General features: G+C 42.0%; 1 protein-coding gene across 1 annotated transcript in view; it reads right to left on the bottom strand.

Moving 5' to 3' along the window:
• CELSR1 (cadherin, EGF LAG seven-pass G-type receptor 1) overlaps positions 1 to 24,038 on the bottom strand; it is a gene marked incomplete at its 5' end in the record, with an annotated part of 171,480 nt that overhangs the window by 75,704 nt on the left and 71,738 nt on the right. Inside the window, one exon of the mRNA XM_009698658.1 lies at positions 2,917 to 3,139. Within this exon, the coding sequence (XP_009696960.1) occupies positions 2,917 to 3,139 (223 nt within the window). The remainder of the gene's footprint in view (positions 1 to 2,916; positions 3,140 to 24,038) is intronic.

Below are 24,038 nucleotides of genomic sequence, written 5' to 3'. Positions count from 1 at the left end.
TAATATTTTTGAAGGAGAATGAATTGTTCTAGTTCAAAAAACCACAGTCAAAATTTTGACATTTCCAATAAAATACAAGCTCCAAAGAATATCCGTTATAGTCCATCAAAATATTATATTACTGTTTGGATTACTTTTAATCATTCTTGAAATATACTTTTACTTCTAAATTTATTTAACATAATATAAAATAATATTGTAGTTTGGCAAACTAAATGAATTAAGATAATAGCATTGAAATATTCCAATATTATCAAAACACTGATTTAGTTTTTACTATTCACCATCAAACATTTCATTCAAAGGACTACAGTTCCTGTAACACATTTCCCAAGACTGTATTTTCCCATGGATAACTGCTTCATCAAAACATTTTGATCAGATCTATCCAGAATATACATGAGCAAAAGAAATGAGAATAAAATTAGTCATGCTTCTTTAGTGGGCAGAAAGATTAGCAACAACAGGAACCCTAGTTCTGTTTGAATATATTTTTCCGATATGGTTACAATTCTCTACTGTTTTTTTAATTATTAAACTATTATTTATTAAACTATTAAATTATTAAGCTATTTTTTATATTTATTAACTCTGTGTTTAAAAACTCCGTTTATTAACTCCATTCTTTGCCACTAGTCAAAAGCATCTTTTGTATCATACTAGTAGTTAAAATAGTAGTGCTTTTGAACTTGTCTTGTTATCACTAGTTGAGGAAAAAGAAATACTGTTTTTTTAATAGAAGGGATATTTTCAATCTGAGGACATAGGAAACAAAAGACACTTTCTTAGAGAATTTTGAATAAATAGTGAGAAAACTCCTCCACTGATGGTGTCTCTTGGAGTGAAGGAGTAGCAAATGTTGGAAGTAAGCAAGGAAGACGTACAATGTTGGGAGTAGAAGAAAGACATGCCTGGTCAGTAACCTAAATACTTTTTTAAGAAATCACATTTTAGTTATGAGACTGGACAATGTAAACATCCTGCTCTTGGCCAGGAGTGGGTCATGAGTCACTTGAGGCTGAGGGAAGGTAGACACCCTGGGATTTTATGAATGCTCCCAAATCACAAAATATGTAACGGCAAATCATCTTCTAGTCAAACTGCTAATTCTTGCTTAACCTCGCATTTTCTACCTGCATTGAAGGATAACAAAAGCAAAGAAATAACAAATGTAAATAAAAGTGAACTTGAGGTATGAAAAGCTAAATGTGTCTTTATCCCAGACAGTGTGGGATGAACCCTGTGATGGTCTAGACTTATAATCACACTAAGTGGACTGAGCAGTGTTTAGCTCATGACTAAACATGCCATCTTGGTTTTAAAGATGGTGAAGAAACCCTGGTGTGAGCATTATCTTGCTACAGTAGTTTAGTTTGCTGTTTCTCAATAACCCCTACACAGAGCATTCGAGACACTTTAACTTGAAGTACCCTACATGTCAAAGATCTCTTCCTGAAAGCCTGAAAAATGACACCACATGGCCAAGGGGACAAGCCAAGGGTAGTGCAGGTAATTTATGCTGGCAGCCAGCCCACACCGCTCCTTTGTTTGCACTCACTGTAGGTCTGACAACTCCAACAGAGCCTTTTGCTCCTCAGCTTTTCCATGTACTTAGATCTGATCCTCTAAAATGATCTTCACAGGCGCAACTCTCCCCTGCCTCAGCTCATGTGCAAACCATGCTTGTGCTTTCTGATCTAACTAAAATGTCAAGATTCTATAAAATTTCACACCTTAGGATTAACACAGATGAAAGACAAAATGGAAAGAAGCTGCCTGGCTCCTGACAGATGTAAAACACCAGGTAACTTCTGCGTGCTGGATGGGACACGTGCCTGGTGGTGTCCTCCCTGAGCACTTTCTCTGGACAGATGCACAAACATGTCTGTCATTGTGGCTGCTGTTGTACCTATCAACAAATCTCTGTCCTTGCCCTTTGGGGTCGGGGCTAACATATTTTGTGCTATTTACTCACAGTCAACTGTGAGGGAGGACCAAAGGTCAGTCCCTAAACCACGGGAAAGCTGCAAACCCACCCCCTCTCTGGAGAAGAGGAGCTCCAGCTCCAGGGCAGGCAAGCCCTATGTCTGACTCAAGAAGCCTTCTCCAGAAGAGGGTTTTTGCCCCTGGGATGTGTGAGCCAGGGAAGGAGAGCCCTGGTCCATGCACTGCAGCTGCCATCATTGCTCCCCTTGCCTCCCTGAGTGCCCCCATGGGAAAAGTGACAGTCAGCCCAGGAGAAGACTGTCCAACGTGGGGACGTTGGGGCAGACAGGATAGGGGTGAGGCTGGTCATGCCTGGCAGCTGGGATGGGACCAGAAGTAGGAGTTGAATGTGAAGGCCAGGAGGAGCAAGGCAAGGAGCTGGGACAGTTGGGGTTGTCCCAAGTCCAAGGCTGGGAATCAACAGAGAGCAAGGACCCGAGGAGGACCAGCCCATGGTCAGCCATGGCCTGATGAGATCAGGTTCTCTCACAGGCTGGGAAACAGGAGAGGGGAAGAGTGCTCCCAAACAAGCAGCATAAACAGGTCGGCTCTGCAGCCAGCCGAAAAGTCAGGAGGCCACAGGCCCAGCTAGAAAAAGTGGCACAGCCACCACCCACCCTCACGCCTCTATGGCCGAGGGCTGCTGAGGGGTGGCCAGAGCTGTCCTGGTGTCCCCTTTCCCCACGCCATCGCCCCACGTTGCAGCACAGGAAGGTCAGGAATTAGCAACTCAGCAGCATCCTCAGCAAGGCAGAAAATCAAACACTTTCAAATAACACAACTCTGCCCGACTCGCAGAAGTCACTGTCAGAAATCCCCCAAGCAACCTCTACACGTAGGCAATTTGGTTGGTGACAATATTTAACAAACACCCCCCAAGCTCAAGCGGAGAAGCCACCAGCCACAGAGCCCTTCCCCACTGGGACTTACATGAGGGAGACGGTGAAGTGGAAGCGCTGCCGCAGCCCCTTGAAGGTGATGAAGGACTGCGGGGGGAAGCTCCTGGTTGTCATCTCACAGTACGGCCGTTCGTATTCACCTGGGGGACACTCGCACTTGAAGCCCCCTATCAGCAGGTTCACGCAGGTTCCTCCGTTCTTACACACCCCTGGCGCACAGCGGCCGGAGCGCGCGTTCACCTCACAGTACTCTCCTGCAAGGGGAGAAGCAGACGTCAGGGAAGGTGACACCTCAGCCCAGCAGCAAGCTGTGACACTCAGCTACCCAAGTGTTTCTGCAAAAGGTTAAGCTGCTCCCAAACTTCTGCACCTGACCCCCTCCGCAATCGGGGTATGAGCCTCTAATTGCAGGGGTGTAAGGATGCTGCATCATCTTTCAAGTCTGAATTTTTAGGGGTTTTTTTTAGGATATGATTTGCTGAGCAATTGTCTTGCAAATATCCAATGATGTTGGCCTCGGTTTTCAGATTCCTTGGCTGTTTCCAGGCCTGGTGATAAACACAAAGCTGATGACAGCCAGCTCCATATGGGAGGAGGGAACACCACCAGTTAAAAACTTGCACACTCCCTGTCAACCAAAATATGCGTCAATTGTTCCGGTGTTTCACTATGAGTTGGAAATTGTGTAAACAGACAAACAGATAAGTGTTTGCACTTTGCCTGGAGTGGAATTTGGCTTTGCTGCCCATGGTGACGGCAGGGCAGGGCTGAGCTCACGACAATGCTCGCAAAACGTGTATAGAAAGAATAAGCAGGGTGCTGATGACATATGTATTGCTTCCACCTTTTCCCATGCATGCATCCTGCAGGTGACAGCCATTTTCTGAACCTCTCAGAGATGGGCGCAGTAACTCTCCACAGAAGTTACAGATTCCGTGTGCCGCCTGATGAAGTTTTCCCCAAAATGCTTCGTCTTTATTCCACTCTGAAGTCTGTATTAAGATGTGTTAAATGCAATACTAAAGAATGAGGTGTCTTGCTTTGTATGTACACTGTAATTTTTCCTGCGTTTGCCCAAAATCTGAGAGTGAATTATAATATAAAAAAAATAACATATAAAGTATATTCACTTTAAAAAATGTGTTGTGGTTGGGACAAAAGCAGCTGCTGCATTAATCATTGTACAGAAAACTACATCGTCTATTTGAGTTAATTAGTTAACATTTATGTTTCGGCCTATGTCTTCCTAAGGTATAAAGTGTATTCAGATCCCGCATGTAAAACTGTTCAGAGAAACGGAAGATGGCATACATAGTTGAATTTTACCCAGTAACAATGTTTGACAAATAAACATAGACCAAAACTACTCAACACAGCCAGCTGAAGGAATACATTTCCAACAGTTCCATATTTGCATGATTACTCGCTACCAGATTATACAATTACATTAATTCACGCACAGTTAAAACGGTGCAGATGCATTCCTGGAGGAAAGTAAAAGCAGCAGGAGCTGTGGGCAGTGACTCACAAACAAAGGCAAATTAAAATGGAAAGTTTTGCTCCAGTCGCTGCCCCCGCGGCCTTGCTCCTGCAGGTTCCCACGCCAAAGCCGCCCGTGCCGGGCAGCAGGCTGCAGCCAGCAGCGTTGCTGCACCCAGTCCTGGATCTGCACCTCTTTTCTATACTAGGCTGTAAACTGCAATGGTTTGCAGCTGGTTTAGCCACTGCCCCAGGGGCAGCGATCTCTGAGACAAGGTGAGGTGGACAGCCCGATTGTTTCAGCTCTCCAGCTTTGCTGCCTTTCTCCTCTCACATCAACATCACGTGCCTTTCAGGCAGGTACAATGTACGCCCGAAAAATGCAGGAGCAAATACAAGAGTGCCATGAATACGCAGCCAGCCAAACGCACGCCCCATCGAGGTGGGCTCAGCTCCGGAGGACGGACCTCCAGTCCCGCTCTGTGCTCCCCATGACAAGCAGAGCCATCGTACAACTGCCTCCTGACGAATCCATTTGTGGGTATAGCCTAGCAAACAATGTGCTGGGGTGTTTCACTATATTTAAAAAGGATGTAACACAAAGCACAGGGGAGCTGAACGCATCTCTCTATAATAACAATTCTCACAGCTAACAAATTATGAAATAAATATTTCCTGTCATCTGAGAGAGAGTGCAACCCAAAACCTCTGAAGCAATAAACCATATGGTTGAGAGCTCAACTTCAAGCCTGTGCTTAGAGCTTTTCTGATTCAGCACTGATGTTCCTGTATTCTCACTTCAACGTATTATGATGAAATGCTGTGAAAAACACTTGATAAATATCTTCCTGTTTCCATTTATCAGCTGTGAGTATCAGGCAAGATTATGTGAATACACCTTCCCTAATACTTTAAAATGCTCTACAATGTGTTTCTTTTGGGAGAAATTGTATATATCATCGAAGAGAGAAAATTCCCTCAGTGTATGGGGTATGCCAAACAAAGCACACATGCACATCAGATGCTCTGAGAGGACACTACAGAAAGCACTTCTTGATGATCTGCTGCTTGAGCACAGCCAATCCATCTTAAACCACACACATCTTGTGTACCAAAACTCTCAAAAAAAATGGAAAAATACAATTCCTATAGAAAGACTAAACACAGGTTTGTCACACTAAAAAAGTAGCAGGATATTTTGTGAAATAACTCTCCAACTCAGAGAGGAATGTAATCTTCAAGGCTTTCTGAAAACAGAATGGTATATTTGGCAAAAGCAAATAACATGCAGGCTTGAATACACAGAGAGAAAAAGGCGCGAGCTAAAAGGAGAGATTCCTGGCACTGTAGCATGCTGTGGAAATGCCATGGCAATGCAGAGGAGAAATAAAAAAGCCTAAGCTGGAAGTCATTGATGGTTCTGTATTAATCTTGTGATATAACAAGAATGTATAAACCACTTGTTTAGATACCTATACAGGCATAAAACTATTTAAAAGGAAAGAAAGCTTACAGAAAAGTTCTGTTGAATTATGTTTGTTACTGCTTTTCATTATGCCGCTTAAAGAAGTAATTTAAAAGAATGCAGCTCAACTTTAAATAAGATCCTTTGTCCTATATTCATTCAGCTGTAGCATCATTGATGTCCCAGTTACTAAAATTATTCTGAATTCTCTTTAGTCTGTAATGTAAATGAGAACTGCATTTGATGCATATTCTTTGATGTTGAATTTTCATATTTTCTGTATACTTACCAAATATATTAAAATAGTGATTTTGAAATCTCTACAGTAACTCCATGACATCACTGTGCTTCAAGGCACAAAGGTCTACCAAGAAACTTGATAAATCCTTAATTACCCTGTTTTCCAAAAGCACCTGGAATTATTTAGAAACAGGGCATTTTTGGCTTTATGGAGTAGCCATCTGAGCAAGTACTTGAAGCACTGCTTTGATCAGGATTGGCAACAGAACACACCTTTGTGTTGCTCCTGGGTTTGTCACTTCCAAGGGCAGCCACCTCATTCCGGACACATCACCGGACAGCACTGCCCTGCGGGAGCTTTGAGGCACGGCCTGAAAAGCATCCTCTACATTTGAGCCAAAGCCCGCAGAGGCCTGAAGGACAAGCTGGTTGCTGGCTGGAGCCGGAGTCAGAAGGCCCTAAGGGAAGAGGTACTTGAGGAGCTGAAAAGGAAGGGATCTGCATCAGCCAGCCTTCGGGATGAAAAGTGCCTGTGTGCCTGCTCGCAGCTGAAGGTCGGAGGGCTGAGACTCTCTGTCGGAGGGGATGTCTTGCAGTTCGGTGGGAAAATACAGTACAGAAGGAGGGAGAGCTGCTGTGCAGTGAGGGGCTGGAGGGGCTCGGGTGATAAGAGCACAGCCCAGATAGCCGCTGCACACAGCCTGGCATCCGTCTGTGACGCTGGCAATGCTGGCATGGCTCACCCCCTCATCCAGCCCATGAAACTCCCCTTCGCTCCTCATGGCATTTCCCTGTCTAACATAATTTCATTTTTCACACTGGCCAGCATTTTAGGAATCAGTTAAAAAACTAGTTACATATCACAACTCCGTGAAATGCTAGCAGGAGTTGTGAAGCTTAGCCCTCGCAGCTGCTAAATCTAAAGCACCCACTGTCAGATAACACAGGTCACGGCTGCCTGTTATCTGCCGGCAGATTCCTGAGCTTTGAAAAAATTCTGGCCCTAGCCAGCAACCGGTTTACTGTTACAGGACAGTAGCTGATCTTACAGGTTCTCAATTAATATTGATGACTCTTAAAACTATGAGTCCTGTGGCTTTTATGCAGCCCTTTATGTAGTGCTTCCTGGTTTTAAAGCCCTTGGGATCACAACGTGATAGTTGCTTTCAACACTGCTTCCTACTCGCAACCATCCTGTCTTCAATACATCTCTTCTTCAATTTTAAGACTAAGTTCACAAAGATATTAATCATAAAATTACTCTTATTAACTTTATGTAAGCGAGGACATCATGATATCAAGTGTAACACAACAAGAATAGGCAATGCAAAAGACTGGCTGGAAAATTTGGTCTTCCTCTTGACTTCCAAGTAAAGTAATGGAAGTGTTTGATGAATAAACAATAAATGATGATAAAAAAGTGAAAAGAAATAAAAACAAGCTACCTGAAAAATGAAAAAATAATCTCACAATTGCAAATACCTTGTGAGCTGAACATATGGGTTTCAAACAGCACACTGGTGTGCACCAGTGAGCCAATCTTTGGAGAAATCTGCCTGTGGTTCTGCTGGTGCGTTGCTTGACCATACAACAACTGACAACGTATAACGTTGGAAAGTTTGCTGGAAACAACATGACAGCATTGGAATAAATACAGAATTACTCCACATTTCAGTTTACTGCAATGTGTTTCCACAATATCCCTGTTAAGGGACTAGTCCTCAAAAATTTGTACCATTCTCTGGCTGTTTTCAACTGAAATACTACATCAAATATATATTTACATGAAGCAACAGACCTGCACTGATGTTCCTGTTTCTTTTTTTCCAGTTTCCCTAGACACACGTTAATTTTTCTCTCAGTATCTATAATTATTTGACTTGAACTGATTCCTTTCTCCTTCCCTCCATCCTGCCATTTGCTCCAGATACATATTAATCTTCTCCATGTTTGTAGTTGCTTCACCAGAACGGAAAGCATTTTGAGAAGCTGATTTATGCAGCCAGCATAAAATGATGTACTTTAAAGTGGAAAGGAAAAAAACCCCAAGAAATAGAGTAAAAGGAGAAACAACAAGAAATAGGGCAACTACATTCTTCAAAGAATTCCCATTGACCTATTGCCCTAATAAAGAACCAACTATCATTAAAAATGTATTTGCTATCTTGCATATTATGGGAAAATCAATTCTCCTTTTCCTCTAGTAACTAAACCGCTACTAACCTTAAATGACAAACGGCACTAAAGCAATCAGTGCACTAAGTAGTAAGAAGGTTGTTAAAAACAAATTAGCTGCAGAATCAGCCTGGAAATCTCTACTGGGACAAGAGATAAAGAGGCTGGGATCCAACACACCCACTTTAGGGGTGGTTTCACCATAGTTTAGGCTGAGTGGGAGTTACCATAGTCCTCTCCTTTCCTCAAACACATTGCACTCTCCACCTCCCCCCTTGTGTTGGCATTCATGTAATCCTGCAGTTGACTGATTTGTGGAGCTAAGATGGCAAAACACCATTCATTTCTTTATTGTAGGGTTAGTGATCTGATTAGTTCCCTCCTAGGACTGATGGGATGAATAGCACAGCAGGCACAAGGGAAGGAGGCAGGACCATGCACCCAGGAATAAGAATGAAGGAATGGTCTCAGAAAGGTTTAACTGTTACGGAAATACAGCTTTAAGCCATTTTAGATGGCTCAAGGAAGAATGTAGTGGCTCATGCTTCAGTTGATACCCACCTCTCTTCACTGACTGTGCATGCATATACTGCAGGAAAATCTGCCTAAAACATAGGCGCAAGTCAAATAATAAAAATGAATGTTGGGTTTTGCCCATAAAGGGAAATTCATGACTTCGGTGGCTCTGTGCTGCATGACTCTACCCCCAGAACCTATTGAGAGCAGTCAGCCTTACCTTCAGCAAATGCCACTTATTGATGAAACATTACACAAACAAACAAACAAACAAAAATCTACTGGTTTTAATGAGACAAGTTAGAGAGCAGTTACCCAGAAAAAGTAACCAAGTCATTCTGAATGAAGGAGAAGCTGGGTCAAACAGAAGTTAGAAGCCATGGGTGCACTAGTGACCGTGATTAATTAGGGGATGACTATATTCATGTACCATTTCATGCAGATGACTTAAGAAGTGCTATTTGAAGAGAAAGGTAAAATTTGGGTCCCCCAGAAATCAGTGGCCAAACCCCTATGGCCATTTCAGAGATGCCGTGCAGATGCACTTGTTAGACTCAATACTGACACTGACACTGACAGTTCTCACTTTGTGAGGTTTCTACATTACGCCGCTACTAAATGTTCAAATTTGAAAATATACTTTGGTCTTTCCTTTTACCTATTTCATTTATGGTTTTAGAATTGGGACTGATCTAGGCAAACTAAAATCAGCCCCAACCCTCTTACAGGAAGAAAAACCAGCTCAAGGTCCACTTTGGGGTCTCCCTCCTCCTCTTTGCTTTCTGCTCCCTTTGCTGCTTTCTGTACTATAAAGGCATATTATGAGAAACAGGCTAAAGTAAAATAATACATAAATACATACATAAACAGGCACAAGCACACACCACACATACACACTCACACTATTTAGGACTAAATCCCACTGACTCGAAATGACAGCTGTCCTTCATAATTTAAGTTGTTAATTGTTCCAGATTTAACAAGATATGTTTGCAAGAGAGTAACCTGAATGTACCACTAAGCTCTAAGATAAACACTAAGCAAAATAACAGCAAAACCATTCCTCTCACACTACATATATATATAGCTTGCCAAGTAGCTTTCTGAGGTGACAGATAGAAAATGATCCTACGATAAGATACTCAGGAAATCACTGTTTTATCTCTGGATCTGGTTTAATTTTTCTGTGGGCATAAGGGCTAAGCTCTGAGCAGGCGGGAAGAGAGGGTGCAGAGTCACCGGTGCGCTCTCAGCTATATATACATATATAGAATCATAGAATCATAGAATCATTTGGGCTGGAAGGAACCTTTAGAGGTCATCTAGTCCAACCCCCCTGCGGCGAGCAAGGACATCTCCAACTAGATATATCTCATCCCCCTCCTTTACCATCACCCTTCTCCCTTCCCTCTGCCTTCTTTCACAAAGTTCCCCTTGGGCATCCCTGATAACTCACAAATCAGATTTCCAAAAATCATGAGACTGGGCTAAATAAAGGTCATGAGATCTTTAATCATGAGATGCTCCAAAATAATGAACATGGGAGGCTTTTTTTTTTCTTTTCTTTGCCATTGAAGCTGTGGGTGGCATCTGCTGGCCCCAAGGCATGTGAAAGCTCTTGGTGGTCAAATTCCAGCCCAAAACACGCGACCAAAACCGGCTGCTCTGAGGGAGCTTCCATTCCCACTCCCACCCCAACAGGAAGACGCTACTTGACCCTTCCCAGCTCTTCTTCCCACTGGGGTCCTTGAGGACAGCACCTGCACCCCAGCTGCTCCCAGGTCCTGCAAGTTCCTGGGAGGAGAAGGACCACAATGAAAAACTCTCCTGGCCAAACAGGCAAGGGAGAGGCCAGGACCACATCCCGCCTCCTGATCCTTCCCCACTAGCAACCAAACTAAACTGTATTTCACAAAAGCAAGAGCAGGGAAAGCTCAGGTCTCCATCTTTCAAGTTGCATTGGGCTGTGCCTGCTGACGCACTGCACACGACAGAGCAGCCACTGAAAGGGCACTTGGCCCCTCGGCAGTCCAACATCAGGCTGAGCATCCTACGCGCAGCACCAGCCTGAGCAGAGATGTTCCTCCTCTCCTCGCCTCCTCCCCTTCCCTGGTCACAAAACAAAGCAAAACAAAAGACACCCTGCAGGGATGGGTGGATGGATGGATGATTTGGGATTCGGATTTTTTTGGTTTTGCATTTAAATGAGATGGAATAATTGGGGAAAAACAAAAGAAACAATACTGAGCAGGATTAGTGATATTTGGGGCACATCTGTTGGAGAAATGAATTAGTCTGTGGATTCCAGAAACTATGAGCATGTTCTCAAGATGATATATGCTCAATTTGAACGGTTACTGGACCTTGTCCTCCTATGCAACTTCCACCAGTACTGGCAAGAACAGAGCACAGACAGAAGTCACAACTGAGTCTTTAATACCTGTGCTCTCTTCCTCGTTTATTTGTTGAGGACTAAAAATTGTCAGTCATTAAGCTTCCATTTTGCCCACACCAGACAGCTTGCCTTTCACCTTCCAGCAACAAGGCCAGGAGTGGTGCGAGCACCAGAAGTGCTGCCAACACTTATCACAAGTATTGTAATTTTTTTCCCTATAGCACCCTGATGAGCAAGGAGCCAGACACCACAGTAGAAGATTCTCCATTTAAGAAAACACTCCATTTCAAAGTCCACCTTACAGTTTGGGAAAGAATAGAGTTAACTTGGGGTTTTACAGCCCATGGATTAGTGCCAATACCTCCAAAAAAGCCCCAATGGGTTGTTTTGCAGAGCTGGGGTGCATGCTCAATGGGGAATTCACGCAGAGCCATCCCTGAGTCGAGCCTGGGCACTGCTCTCCTGGCTAAGGCAGGTGGGCAGAGGTGCACGCAATGTGCCTGGCTTCGCCCCACCGCCTGCTCTCATGGCACCGGGCATAATCACCCCCAGGCTTCTGAGGAAATGCTGAGGAAAAGCACTTTTTTTGAATGTTTCAGATGTGGTGGAGGAGAATGAGAAAGAAAACATCCCTGCCTTCAGCCTGCCACAGCTACCTAACAACAGTTTTTGCTCTATGGGGTCCAGTGGGTAATTTCTTAATGTCTTAATCTTTACTCTTGGCTGATTTTACAACTGTCTCTAAGCTCTGTAAATTATTGAACCATTTGTTGTAGTGCACAGTGCCCTCGCAAGGTGTCATCTCCCTCTGCATTTGACCTGTGAGTTTAAGCTTCAGAGACCTTTTTAGGTTCTGTCTGTCACCCAGGACTGTACACCACACAAACCTACACAAGAGAAAAAAGAAATGCACTGAAATTTCCAGTTTATGTTGAGCTCTGTGACAGGTTTATATGTATGATAATTTATTATAATGCAAATTGCACTGATTTGGGGTAAGATATGGTGATGAAGCAGTGCCTTTCAAAAGCCTAAGCTTTATCTGAGGCCTTTCAAAAGCCTAAGCTCTGGGGTCCCCAACATAAGAAGGACAGGGACCTGTTGGAGTGAGTCCAGAGGCCATGAAGATGATCCGAGGGCTGGTGCACCTCTCCTATGAAGACAGGCTGAGAGAGCTGGGGTTGTTCAGCCTGGGGAAGACAAGGCTCCAGGGAGACCTTAGAGCAGCCTTCCAGTACCTAAAAGGCCCTGCAAGAAAGCTGGGGAGGGACTTTTTACAAGGGCGTGTAATGATAGGACAAGGGGCAATGGCTTTAAATTGGAAGAGGGAAGATTTAGATTAGGTATTAGGAAGAAATTTTTCACAGTGAGGGTGGTGAGGCACTGGAAGAGGTTGTCCAGAGAAGTTGTGGATGCCCCATCCCAGGCAGTGTTCAAGGCAAGGCTGGATCAGGTTTTGAGCAACCTGGTCTGGAAGGTATCCCTGCCCATGGCACAGAGGTTGGAACGAGATGGTCTTTAATGTCTCTTCCAACCCAGACCATTCTATGATTCTATGATCTCTGGATGTATTTAGCAGTGGGAAAACACGACTATAGATGTCAAAGATAAAACTCAAATTAGATTATGCCATTGTGTGTGCAATTTGCATTATGTTTTACTTAGAATAAATCTCTTCCTAAAAATTCCACCTTAAAACCAATGAGAAAGCTGGAGGTGTAAGAACAAAACACACTTCTGCATAATATACTTATATTCATCTACAGAGGAATACCCCTCCCTCCATTTATTTTTAAGATAAACAATCATCTTCTACCTTTACTATATATACATCTAATATTATATTTTGTTTTCTCTGCTGTCTATGTCCCTTGATTCATCTCCAGAAGCGTTACTCAAGGAGGGGCACATGGAGGGAACCAAAGGCTGGAGCAGCCACCACAGCTTGGAGGACACATTCCCTTTGGGACAGCCTTTGCAGTCTGGTCCGTATTTGCATCCCTGTGCACCTGCAGGCACTTCAGCATGGGAACCAGCTGCCATGCCTAGTTCTCACCTCCTTCCATGGGCAGCAGTGAGAAAGAAAAAGGGCATTCATAGACTCGGTGTGCCTCTGCTCAGATGACAAAAGAGACTATTTCATCACAGAAAGTTGCAGCACCGAATGCCACCACTGGCACCGTTAATTCCCCAAGGCTGTTGTTCCACAGGCCATTTTGGCCTCACACTGGGCTTTTCAAAATATATTAAACTATTTATGCAAACAAGGAAAGCAAGCAAGGCGTGGTGGCTCTGCCCAGGGTGTGTGTGCAGTACCATCTTTTGTCAACAGGAACTCAGGAGTTGGAAAACCAGATGTGCTTTCAGGCACCATCAGGCTTCCCACTCACTTTCAGTCTAGTCTCCCTAAGCTGTTTTCCACAGTGGAAGATACCAAAGGGCTGCAACTCCCAATTCCCAAATTTGTAGGGAAGGGGAAAGCTCTAGCATTTATTTTTGAGCAAGTTAACATCTCAAAGCAGCTGAAAAAGGGAATATACCTGCAAATACCTGACCTCAGAAAGAGAGGAAGAAAGAAAAGGAGTCAGGAATATGCAGAAAAGGAGATCAGGGTCTCCTTTTCCACGGCAAAGGTTACTGTTTTCTTTAGGAGAGTTCAGCCCTTATTCCACTAAAATCCTGTTTAATTTTCTCCATGTAGCTGTTACAGACTTGATGTTTCGGCTCAGAATAGGAGACAAAGCACAGAAGAAACCATCTGTCCTGGTCCCCAGCAGCCAGCTGGGATTAACTGCACAAGCAGCTAACTCCGCACACCGTTAAAGGAAGACTGGTGAGAGCCTGCATTTTGTGTTTTCCATAAATTAGAAGTTTTCACAGGAAAATCTCACTCTCACATCTTCTGTGTAATCCAACGCTATGGTAAAAATGATGGCATTTAGAAATAGGCAGATGTCAAACCAAATCATGGCCCTTAAAATCCTAGGTGGTCCCAGAAGCTCTGGTGGAAAGAAGCATAATGGCCAATTAGTGAGGATAATTGAAGAGAAGCCATAAAATATTAATAAAGCAACTGAAAAACATGTTTAAAGTAAATCTACTATTGTAATTACATCTTAGGAAGCTAGGATTTCAGAGCTTTATATTTTCATTTTATATGAGAAGTATTAGGTTAAAAGAAAATTATACTTAGAAGCAGTGTATAGCTGTCTTTATTGTGGACTGTAGGAGTTCAGAGGTTTTGCTTGACAGGGTAGATAGAACTGGCGAAACCAATCTGACGCTCATCAAATTTCTGTTGTTATATATTGAAGGCAAATTTTGAAAAAATAAAAAATGATCCTTTCCTTGTCAAATTAAAAGGATTAGGGTTAAAAAGATAATCCCATAATCTTATGTTTTGGTAGCCTCAAAAATATTTCTTACATAGGTCAGGAACATAAACTGAAACCAAAAAGCAACTTAATCAGGGGAGCTGATTTTTTCTTAATGACTCCTGAAAAAGGTCTGGTAATGTCACACACATCTTGCACAGAAAATCTGAAAATCAACATATTTTTAAATCTACAGAATAGGTAGAAATAAAAAAGTTACTTTAAAAAAAATATTTTCCAACAGACTCATTGAAAATTAATCCTGCCAGCTTCCACAGCTTGTACTTAACTCTTCTTACAACAGTTCAGTAGATTAAAATTCAGCCTTTTTGTAAAATAAGGTTTCATTTTAAAGTCACTTCAAATGATTGCCATCTTGTTAGAGTTAATATACTTTATTGTGTCATCTAAATTGTGTTTAATCATTAATATAAGACATTCATCATCATAGTAATGTTTCTTACAATATGCACACCAGTGTGCTGACCCCTTGAAGTTGGGTGGCCCTATCTAATTAAAATACGATTTTTAATTATTATATTGGAGAATGCTGTATAACAGCTCTCACACACTTTGCTATGGAGAATTTGAGAGACGGCCTGAAGTGAAGTATCTTCATTTTGACATTTAGAAACTGAAAATTTGGGCTGACGACTGCTCGGGAAGCTGCGGTTCGGAGGCACCGTACAGTGCGGGTCACAGAACAAAACCTGCCCCAGGAGGAGCAGGGGCTGGGATAGAGGCACTGAACCATGATGCTCTAAACAAAAGAGCATTTGCAACAACAATGGGGTTGTGGTTCCCACCATGCTCTGCACAACTGTATTGCAGAACTGTAATTATCTTGATGTTCAAGGCCAAGTGCCTCAGTCTGGTGCTCAACTGTCGAAACTTTCAATCATCGTAACACAAAGAACAGACACACAAGAAACTACTTTATACTTTTTTCTTCCCTAACAGGACATCATCCTGATACCCTCATCTCTGCACCCAACCGTCCTTCCTGCCACTTTCCTGTTCATTACCTACTGATGAAAATAAAAATGTCTAACTTGGAATTATAAATATGTACAGAAGCACAATATGTTTTCTATAATTCAGTTTTCCTGAATTGCAAGGGGGCTTCCCAGTTTTGTTTCCCAGTTTTGTGCTTACAGCCAGGAGAAAAAGGAGCTCTGTTACCTTGTTCTTTGGAAGTTATATTTCTTTTTTGTTTTTGAAGATCAAAAATATTTAATTCCAGCCTTCCTGGAATTTCTTTTTTTAGCCTTCACCTCTGATCTGCTGTGAACATTGTGAGGGGCTTTCCAGAACATGAGGCATATTGGAAAAAACACCATCTCATTATGATTTTATCTTCCCCACAAATAACTTAAAGGCAAGTTGTTGGGTTTTTTCTCCTCCTTTCTCTTCTCCTCTTTTTTCCCTATCTGATTTGTTTTCAGTGAGAAAAAAACAACCAAGACACCTAGCTATTGGCAAAAAAACCCACTTCAAGGACAGCCTAATATATGGGCTATTCTGACCCTTAGCAAGTGTTTGGGTGTATTTGAATGCATTTGTGTGGCTTAAAATTTTATCCAGCTAACCCTTCTGACATTAAACTCTCAGAAAAAACCTAGTCTTCTGTTACACAAGGCTCGACTTGGCTAAAGTAATAAAAACACATTTGTAAACTCTGGTCACAGAGAAGCTGGCCGTTGTTTAATAAACTGCTATTTAAAATATTTTAATTAAAATAAACCTCAGTGTGTGTATTTTCTCTCAGAATAATGTTCTGCAATGCATATGTATGTTCATAATTATGATAGCGTGTGGGAATTTAGCTACGTCAGTGAGGAGAGGTTTTACACGTACCTATAAAATTATAATATCAAATAGCTCCACTTTGTGTAATTACACTCTTCTTTCCACTTTTTTCTTAGTTTGCCAAGGACGATAAGCAAATGCAAAAAGCCTGGGAGAATTGCAACTCCCATTTAGGTGTGGTAACAGAAATCCCATCAATATAAAACCAGGAGTACAAGTCAAGAGCCTAAAAACTGCTGAAAACTGATGGAACAAGATCATTCAAAAAGAAATATATGCACAACAGATTAAAGACAATAAAAGAGATTTCACGTGTGCTAAAACAAAGGGAATCCTAAATTTAGATGGGTCCGTTTTTAACCAGAATGCAACAGGAAACCTGAGGTGCTCAATGCCTGTCTCTCTCCCATTGACCACCACTAACCGATAAGCTCATACTCATTTTCTTGCCAAGAGGTGGGAAGGAGAGGTCAGGTGCCAGAGGCAGGGAGGTACCCACGCCAGGTTAGCAGTTTGCCTTGCTCATGTAAAGCCAGCTGCCTGACAGCAAACACAAGCTTAGCTTGGCACAGCTTCAGGGTCAAACATGTTATTTTCACATCAGAGATTTAACGAGATTTGACTTTAACTAAATAAACTGAAGCCAATGTTAGCCATGGCAGGGGCTCGGATTGGATGATCTTCAAAGGTCCCTTCCAACCTAAACTATCCTATGATTATACCTGGCCATCAGGGCTCAATATTAAACACCTACATTGCAGACGTGCTAGGGCAGCACTTGTTCAACAGCTGCAACGCCGTCACGCCGCAGTGCGTGCTTGCAGGCCTCTCATGTCTGCAAGTTCCTTGACTTCATACCATACAGCCTGCAATTAAGAACTACCTTCTCTCCATATTGTAATGTAATCTAACAGGCATCAATAGCATTAATAGCAAATAAGTGTAAAAATGTAATTGTAAGCATGGAACCATCCTCAAACAGATTACTGCCCAAGTTCTTTGGATACTGAATTTTAGCTACATGCTACTTGAAATTATCAACAACGGGAGAGAAAGTGTAAAGTCATCAGTGATAACCTCTGCAGGTGACAAATGAGGGGAGTGGCTAAAAGAAGAGAAGAACAGGTCAGCCACACAGCCATCTTAAGAAGCAGCAAAAGAGGATAAGCTGTAATCAGTAAGGGGGATTTCCTAGACCCTAACCTGTTTGGAAGAGCTGAATTCATAAGTATACTGAAGATGAATTACTAAGGTAGCTTCTGAATCCAGGGCTATGTGATTACATTGGTATATGATCTGCTGCTTGCTTTTACAAAGCACCCATCACACCTCCACTGTGGGAGCACCCAGTAAGAACAGAAGTCCTGTCAAATCATTCTAAAACTAATTAAAAAGAACAAACACAACATTAAGTCTGTAGCTAGGTTTCCACATGACAGCAAAGGACTTTGATCAGTGCAAGTATTTCCACAGGCAAGGAGGATAAGACTTGAGGCTCCAGAAGAGGCATCCAAACCCCCGGCACTTGCAGCAATTCAGCTGAATCAAAGATCCATGTGCCGCATTTCAGGGCGGGGGGCAAAGGAGGGTTCCTACATGACTGGGAAAACTTTCAAACTTTAAACAGTAGCTAGTTCATGCACATCAGGATGAGGGCAATGCGATAAAACTCTTTGCTCGGATTTAAGAAAAGGCACAGCAGTTTGATGTGAAGGCTGCAGGCCATTTACACTGCTTAAGAACTGAACTGTCAACAAATACACCACAGTAATCCCATTAGAAAAGGCTTTTTGCATCCTGACAAGTGAGCATAAGTTGAAGATTAGGTGAAGGACATATCCTCCAGACACAAATCCACCTATAGAAGTGGTAGACCTCTTCAGTGAGTCCTGTGAATCTGATATACACTCCAGATTTCCAACACTCACCTCCTGTGACTTGGTGACATGGACAGGAATATAATCAACAGAAACATGATAATATTTAAAAGTTTAACAGGCTTCAGCTTTTGGCTATGTTATATAAAAAAGTAACTTTACCCTGTTTTTATTGTTTCAGTTATCTTCTGGAGCATGCAGTTGTGCTATCGGGGTCGTAGCCTCAGGTCCAACCCAGCATCACTGGAGTCCAGCCATAAGGCTGTGGTGTGCTGGCCCCATCACTGCATGCATTAACAGTGAGCCTTGCCACAAAAACAAGCAAGGACCTGTTTTAACATGCACAATAAATCTCCAAGTTAAATACAGCGGGCGAGTGGGCACCCAGGCTTCTGCTGAGAGTCTGTGTGAGGAAAAAAAAGTCTTCCACGGGGATCTCCCCCAGGTTTCTAGCCATAGGCAGCCCAGGAATGGCCCAGAGGAGCTGCCTCAGCCACTCTGACTTGCCACTGACTGCTTTTATGTGACCTGGAAGAGATGAAGATGCTGTGCCTCAGCTTCCCATCCCTTTGGTGAAGGGGACAGCACCCTCTTGCTCATAGGGGTGTCTCAGAGGCTTCTTTTGCCGTCCTTTTGCAGAGTCCACAGCAATCCTTAGATGAAAAGTGGTTTGTAGAGGTACAGCTTGAAACGATCTGAAGTCCTAGTTCTCTGAAAATATGTGTATAGACCCAAAAGCAAGAGTTTTGCCAGCTGATACCTCTTAATCTGAATATCCAAAACTAATACTTATTTTCAGGAATTCATGACACAAAATGGACATCACACTAAAAGGAGAGAAAGGAAAGTAAATTTCACAATTGACTGCTGTGCTCTTCAAATGCATGCACTGCCCAATAGCCAATAGCAGACTGATTATCCATGGCTAATTGCAAAGAATAGGTTGTATGGGTCCCTTCTATGTTTAGATATTAAGTCAGCTCACGAGACAACATCTGGGGATCATTGCTTTTTGGTATGGGTAAACACAATGGTCATATGGGGAAACTTCAAAGCACTAAGAGTGAGATTTACGAGACTCTATGTTTCACAGTACATAGCTGAGTGGTGAAGATCATAAAAAGAGAAAAAGATAGGCTTTTCCAGTTTCTGCACCAGTCATGCTCTGAAAAATGTTCAGAGGAGTTCAGCTTTGCTTCTGGACCATCCATTGCACTGCTTAAGAGGCCCCTGCTAGCCACCCAAGCGCGGCCAGCCCCTGTGGGCTTGCAAGGGGCCACAGGCTGGGAGGAAGCAGAGGTACCCATCTGAACGCAGCTGCTGCCAACCACAGGGACACAGCTTGCCATATCTACACCAACAGAGATGTCTGCTTATTCAATAAAGGCAGAAGAGGGCTTCCCTCACAAAAATTTCATGCTGATGAGACAGAGAAAGTTGAAGATTGATGGAAAAGACTGTGCTGGGACATCTGTGCAGAGAACAAAACTAAGGAGTACTAATCATCGGAAGGATCTTATAAGCAAACGATCATTTATCTCTCCATCAGATGTGAAAAAGTTATCTCAGCTGCAGAGAGTGACAGGTCCACAGCAATCAAAGGGAAATTGTGCTGCAGTGATGAAGACTTAGTTTCACTACAAACATCAAAACAACAGCATGGCATAGCACTGCTGAAAAAGAAGAAAAATTTCGAGACCTCCAACATTATGCAGACCTTCAACAGGATGCAACTATCCTACATAAGCTTTCTTATGGTATTGCCATTCAGAAGCTGCAAGGAAAGGTAATCAGATATTCTCCTCTAAGGCACTGAGAAACAATGAAAGTTATTAAAAGGCTGATAGTCAGCATTCTTCCTCGAATTTTCCTGCATCTAAAATCAGCATAAAAACTTCATTAAAAAATGCTAAGACTTTTTGCAAATGGGAAAGTACACAGCCTTTAAATTGTGAAAATAGTGCAAATCACCCAGCACCCTAATAACTGTAATTATACTTAAACTCTGGAAATTGAATATACTATTTTTTACAGTATTAGACCTTGCCTAGGTTGTTTTCATCTCTTTATTATATAAATGCACCTGGAATCCAGTAGTATAACTTTGAAGACCTGGACTAAGGGACACTGTTAAGGCAGCAGCAACACAAAACCTGAAGGAATCAAACTAAGATTTGCTGTACAGGATTTGGCTGTTACACACCTGTGATCCCACCACTCCAGCGGAGCTCCAGAAGTGTAACCAAGAGTGGAATTTCAGACCCTCTCGCCCAAGATAAAACACTCATTATGGCTAGCCTGGCTGCCAGATTTCTCTATTTGAAAGCTGAAATTCTCCCAAATAAATCTCTCTGGTCTGAAAAATGAGATTCTGGTATCAGACTGAGCTGGGAAATTACTATCTGAAGAATGGATATAAGTAAAGATAACGCAGAAGCAAACCTTCACATTTACTTTTACTGCTACATGTTTGCAAGAGCCAAACATGAGAACTTACTAAACAATAGGAATAGGGACTTCTGGCACGATGCTGTCAAAACAGCTATAATTACCTTCTCATGACACAAAGTTAGAATTCACAGCGGCCTTGTTAGATGTCATGAGTCCTCATGTCAATATGGTATCACAAAAATAAATTAGGAGGAAAAAAGTGTAATGCATAAAAGATCTCTAATTGCTGTATTTGATTACTAGAAGATTTACAACCACTTAAGATTTCTCCCCTTTCTAAAGTGAAATCCAAGGAGAGATGCAGAGGATATGGGAAATTCTCTGATGATCTTTTTCCCTAGAAATTGCTCCTTGCTAGGGGTTACGTAGCAAAGGAGGCAGAAAGAATGCCATATGCTAACGAGAACTGTGGGAACATTAAATCTCTTCCTTATCTCAGGGGCTGGGTTTTGTTTTTTTTCCCATTGGAGTGCTTTTGTTCTGTGCCAATTAAATACTACTTTTTGGGAGCATGACCATAGAGGAGAACTGTCTCGGTGGCTGCGGAGCAGAAGGACTGTGGGCATTGAACTGCGGCGAGAGCTGCGGGAGGACTCAGCGATGGTAGGACGTACCCGCTCATGGCAGGGCAGGAATGGTGGGAATTCATACCCAAAAAGGTGGTGACTTGTGGCTTCAGTGGTATGCTCTATAGGAGGCACCAAGATGAGTCTGGAAGTACGCGTCACTTGGGAACCGCTGTGGCAAACATGCCTCCAAAACCATTGCGGATAACATGACGCATATGCTCTTCAGAGGTTTGCCCCTGGGGAGCACACACAATTCTACCTCTGTTCAAGCCTTCACCTGTAGTTCATCTCGGCTACTTCTGCAGTACTCAAAGATAAATAAAATAAAGCTGGAAAAATTACACAGGCTTTCCACAGTGTTCAAATTCATTAAACTTGTTTCCTTAACTTAAATTACGTCCTTTAACCCTTTAGCCTTTGTTAATGTGCACGATTGTTAATGTGTATATTGTTCACTTCTCTACAGTAATTTGTAGATAAAGAAAAGAAGTTAAAGGGGTCACTACTCTGAAAAAACATGATTAAAAATGTATGTCCTTCTTCACTCACCTCCTTACATCACAGGAACTGAAGTGAATTCCAAATCACCCCAAACTAGCCAGTAATCAGGTTTCAGAAATATCTTGTAGAAGCTCAGTTTACCTTTCTGCCCGTAACAGAAGACTCCTGAAGACAGACCAACTTTCATCATGTATAAATGACTAACAATTACATCAAAACTAATGGAGGGCTTCAAAGCAGGGTGGAAAAACAGGGGGAAATTCCATCTGATTAAGACAGGACATAATTATCTTCTACAGGAAATAAACGTTATATTTTTAACAGGTGACCAGTTGGATAGATTCAGTGCAGAGTTATGACTGTGCAGTGATTTCTCATCAAGATGCAGCTTATCTCCCCAGAGATGACAGATCTTAGTATTTTCTTGTAATTATTTTTCTACATAGGCTCTTAATTGGGAAATGAAAACATGACAGCTCCTAGAGCAGGCTGCATTTCACTGAGTATTACTATTCATATTTCACCTTTTACAATTAATTCAAAGATTCGTAAGTACCTCCTACTGGTGTGTTACTACACTGAGTTAATACCATGGTAACATCTCAGTAATACTTGAATCTCCCAACTTTCAGACTTAGCAATGCCCTGCTCATTCTGATTTACGATCACTGTATTCCATGAGCCAATACACACTGCTGCTATTGAAATCAACCTATGCTGTTTAAATATTAAATAGATATAAAATCTAGATTGTTGTAAACAACAAATATTTATATACAAGTGGAAAATACAGTATTATGATTAATAGATATAAACTTAACTTGCAAATGGATATGAACATATTTAAAGAAAGAACAAAAATCATAGGTAAAATAACAGTTCTTAAAGGAGATTGGGAGAAGATTCAATAATGCATCTTCATAAAATATTACTGGTAATAGATTACTTGTTGATAACATTTTCCACCTCGTTCTGTAAAGTGAATGGAAGTCAACCAACTAATGACCACCTTATGTGGCTGTGTGTCAGGTTTGATGGGAAAAACATTGTCATGCAACATGGAGCCTAAAGACACTAATGTAATGTAAATCAACCACAGAGTAGATACAAAATTTCTACTGCATTCATTCAGCAATAAAATAGATATAGTCAATAATATTTGTATCGATTTACAGGATAAGGGATTCCAGAGCCCTCTTGATCATGGTTGGGTATGTTTTCCCCTGGCCAATCTGACAGCGATCATGACCCAAACTGTCCTTCCAAAGAATAACGTGTTTCACCAAAGTGTAGTTAACTCTGAAATCTAAAGACAGCAAGGCTATAAGCAGTGCTCACTCCTTAACTTCTGATCACTTTAATATCCTGGCAGCAGGATAGTTAATTTTTAACTCAACAACTATGCACTGAAAATACAGTTACAGATCAAATCTTTCTTGGTGTATGAATAATATGGTGTCTCTCCTCTAAATATGTACTGTGTCTGTTCTGACTACAGCATTAATTATTAAATATGTTAATCAATTATTAATACAAGATTATTCTCTTTCATTTTTGAAGTATATTTAGCCTTTTTTTCTGAAGATTTCTAGCAAGAGACCCTCAAAATGTGATGTAGGAATGCATGTCATTCCAAAACATAAGACATGGATGAATTACATGCATATCTTTGTTTAATGAAACTTGCTACTTCTAACCATTCCTATTTACAGCATAATAGTACATAAACATGCTAAATGAAATCATCTGGTCATAAAATCTATTTTGTGATGCCCAGTGCTACACGTATTTTGCATTAGTTGTATGTAATGGATAATGGACTTTACAATGCATTTCACTGTGAAAGTCATTCATGAGAAGCCTGGCAGGAAAATCACTCCTCAACAAAGACCAAATAACCCAACCAGCTCACAGCTCTATTCAAGGTTCCACTGGTCAGGCAAAAAGTCTGTCTGCATCTCCTTAGGGAGGTCTTGCTGCCCAAAGCCCCACTCTGATCTCAGGGAGCATCTCCTGTCCTCATTGCTGGGGAAAGCCCAGTTCAGTTGCTGCTGCCACGTTCCTGCTCAGTGAGTGCTGGCTCCTGCCACCGTCCTATTTTTAATTACAGCCCTGAGCCAAAAGCCATAGAAAGTGAAGGAAAACCCTTCCACCTAGAGGGCTGGATCCAGCCCAGTAGGCATACACATCATCTAGATTTTTGTACGTGGACACTTAAGTAATTTGTGTTTTCAATTTTTTATAACTTCAGCAGTGAGAAGCAGAATTGGGAACAGACCCCTCTGCATCACCCCTCATTTGC

Source organism: Cariama cristata, unplaced genomic scaffold, assembly GCF_000690535.1.
Source record: "Cariama cristata isolate BGI_N322 unplaced genomic scaffold, ASM69053v1 scaffold13154, whole genome shotgun sequence".
NCBI lineage: Eukaryota > Metazoa > Chordata > Aves > Cariamiformes > Cariamidae > Cariama > Cariama cristata.
This window is presented reverse-complemented; position numbering and strand designations above follow the sequence as displayed.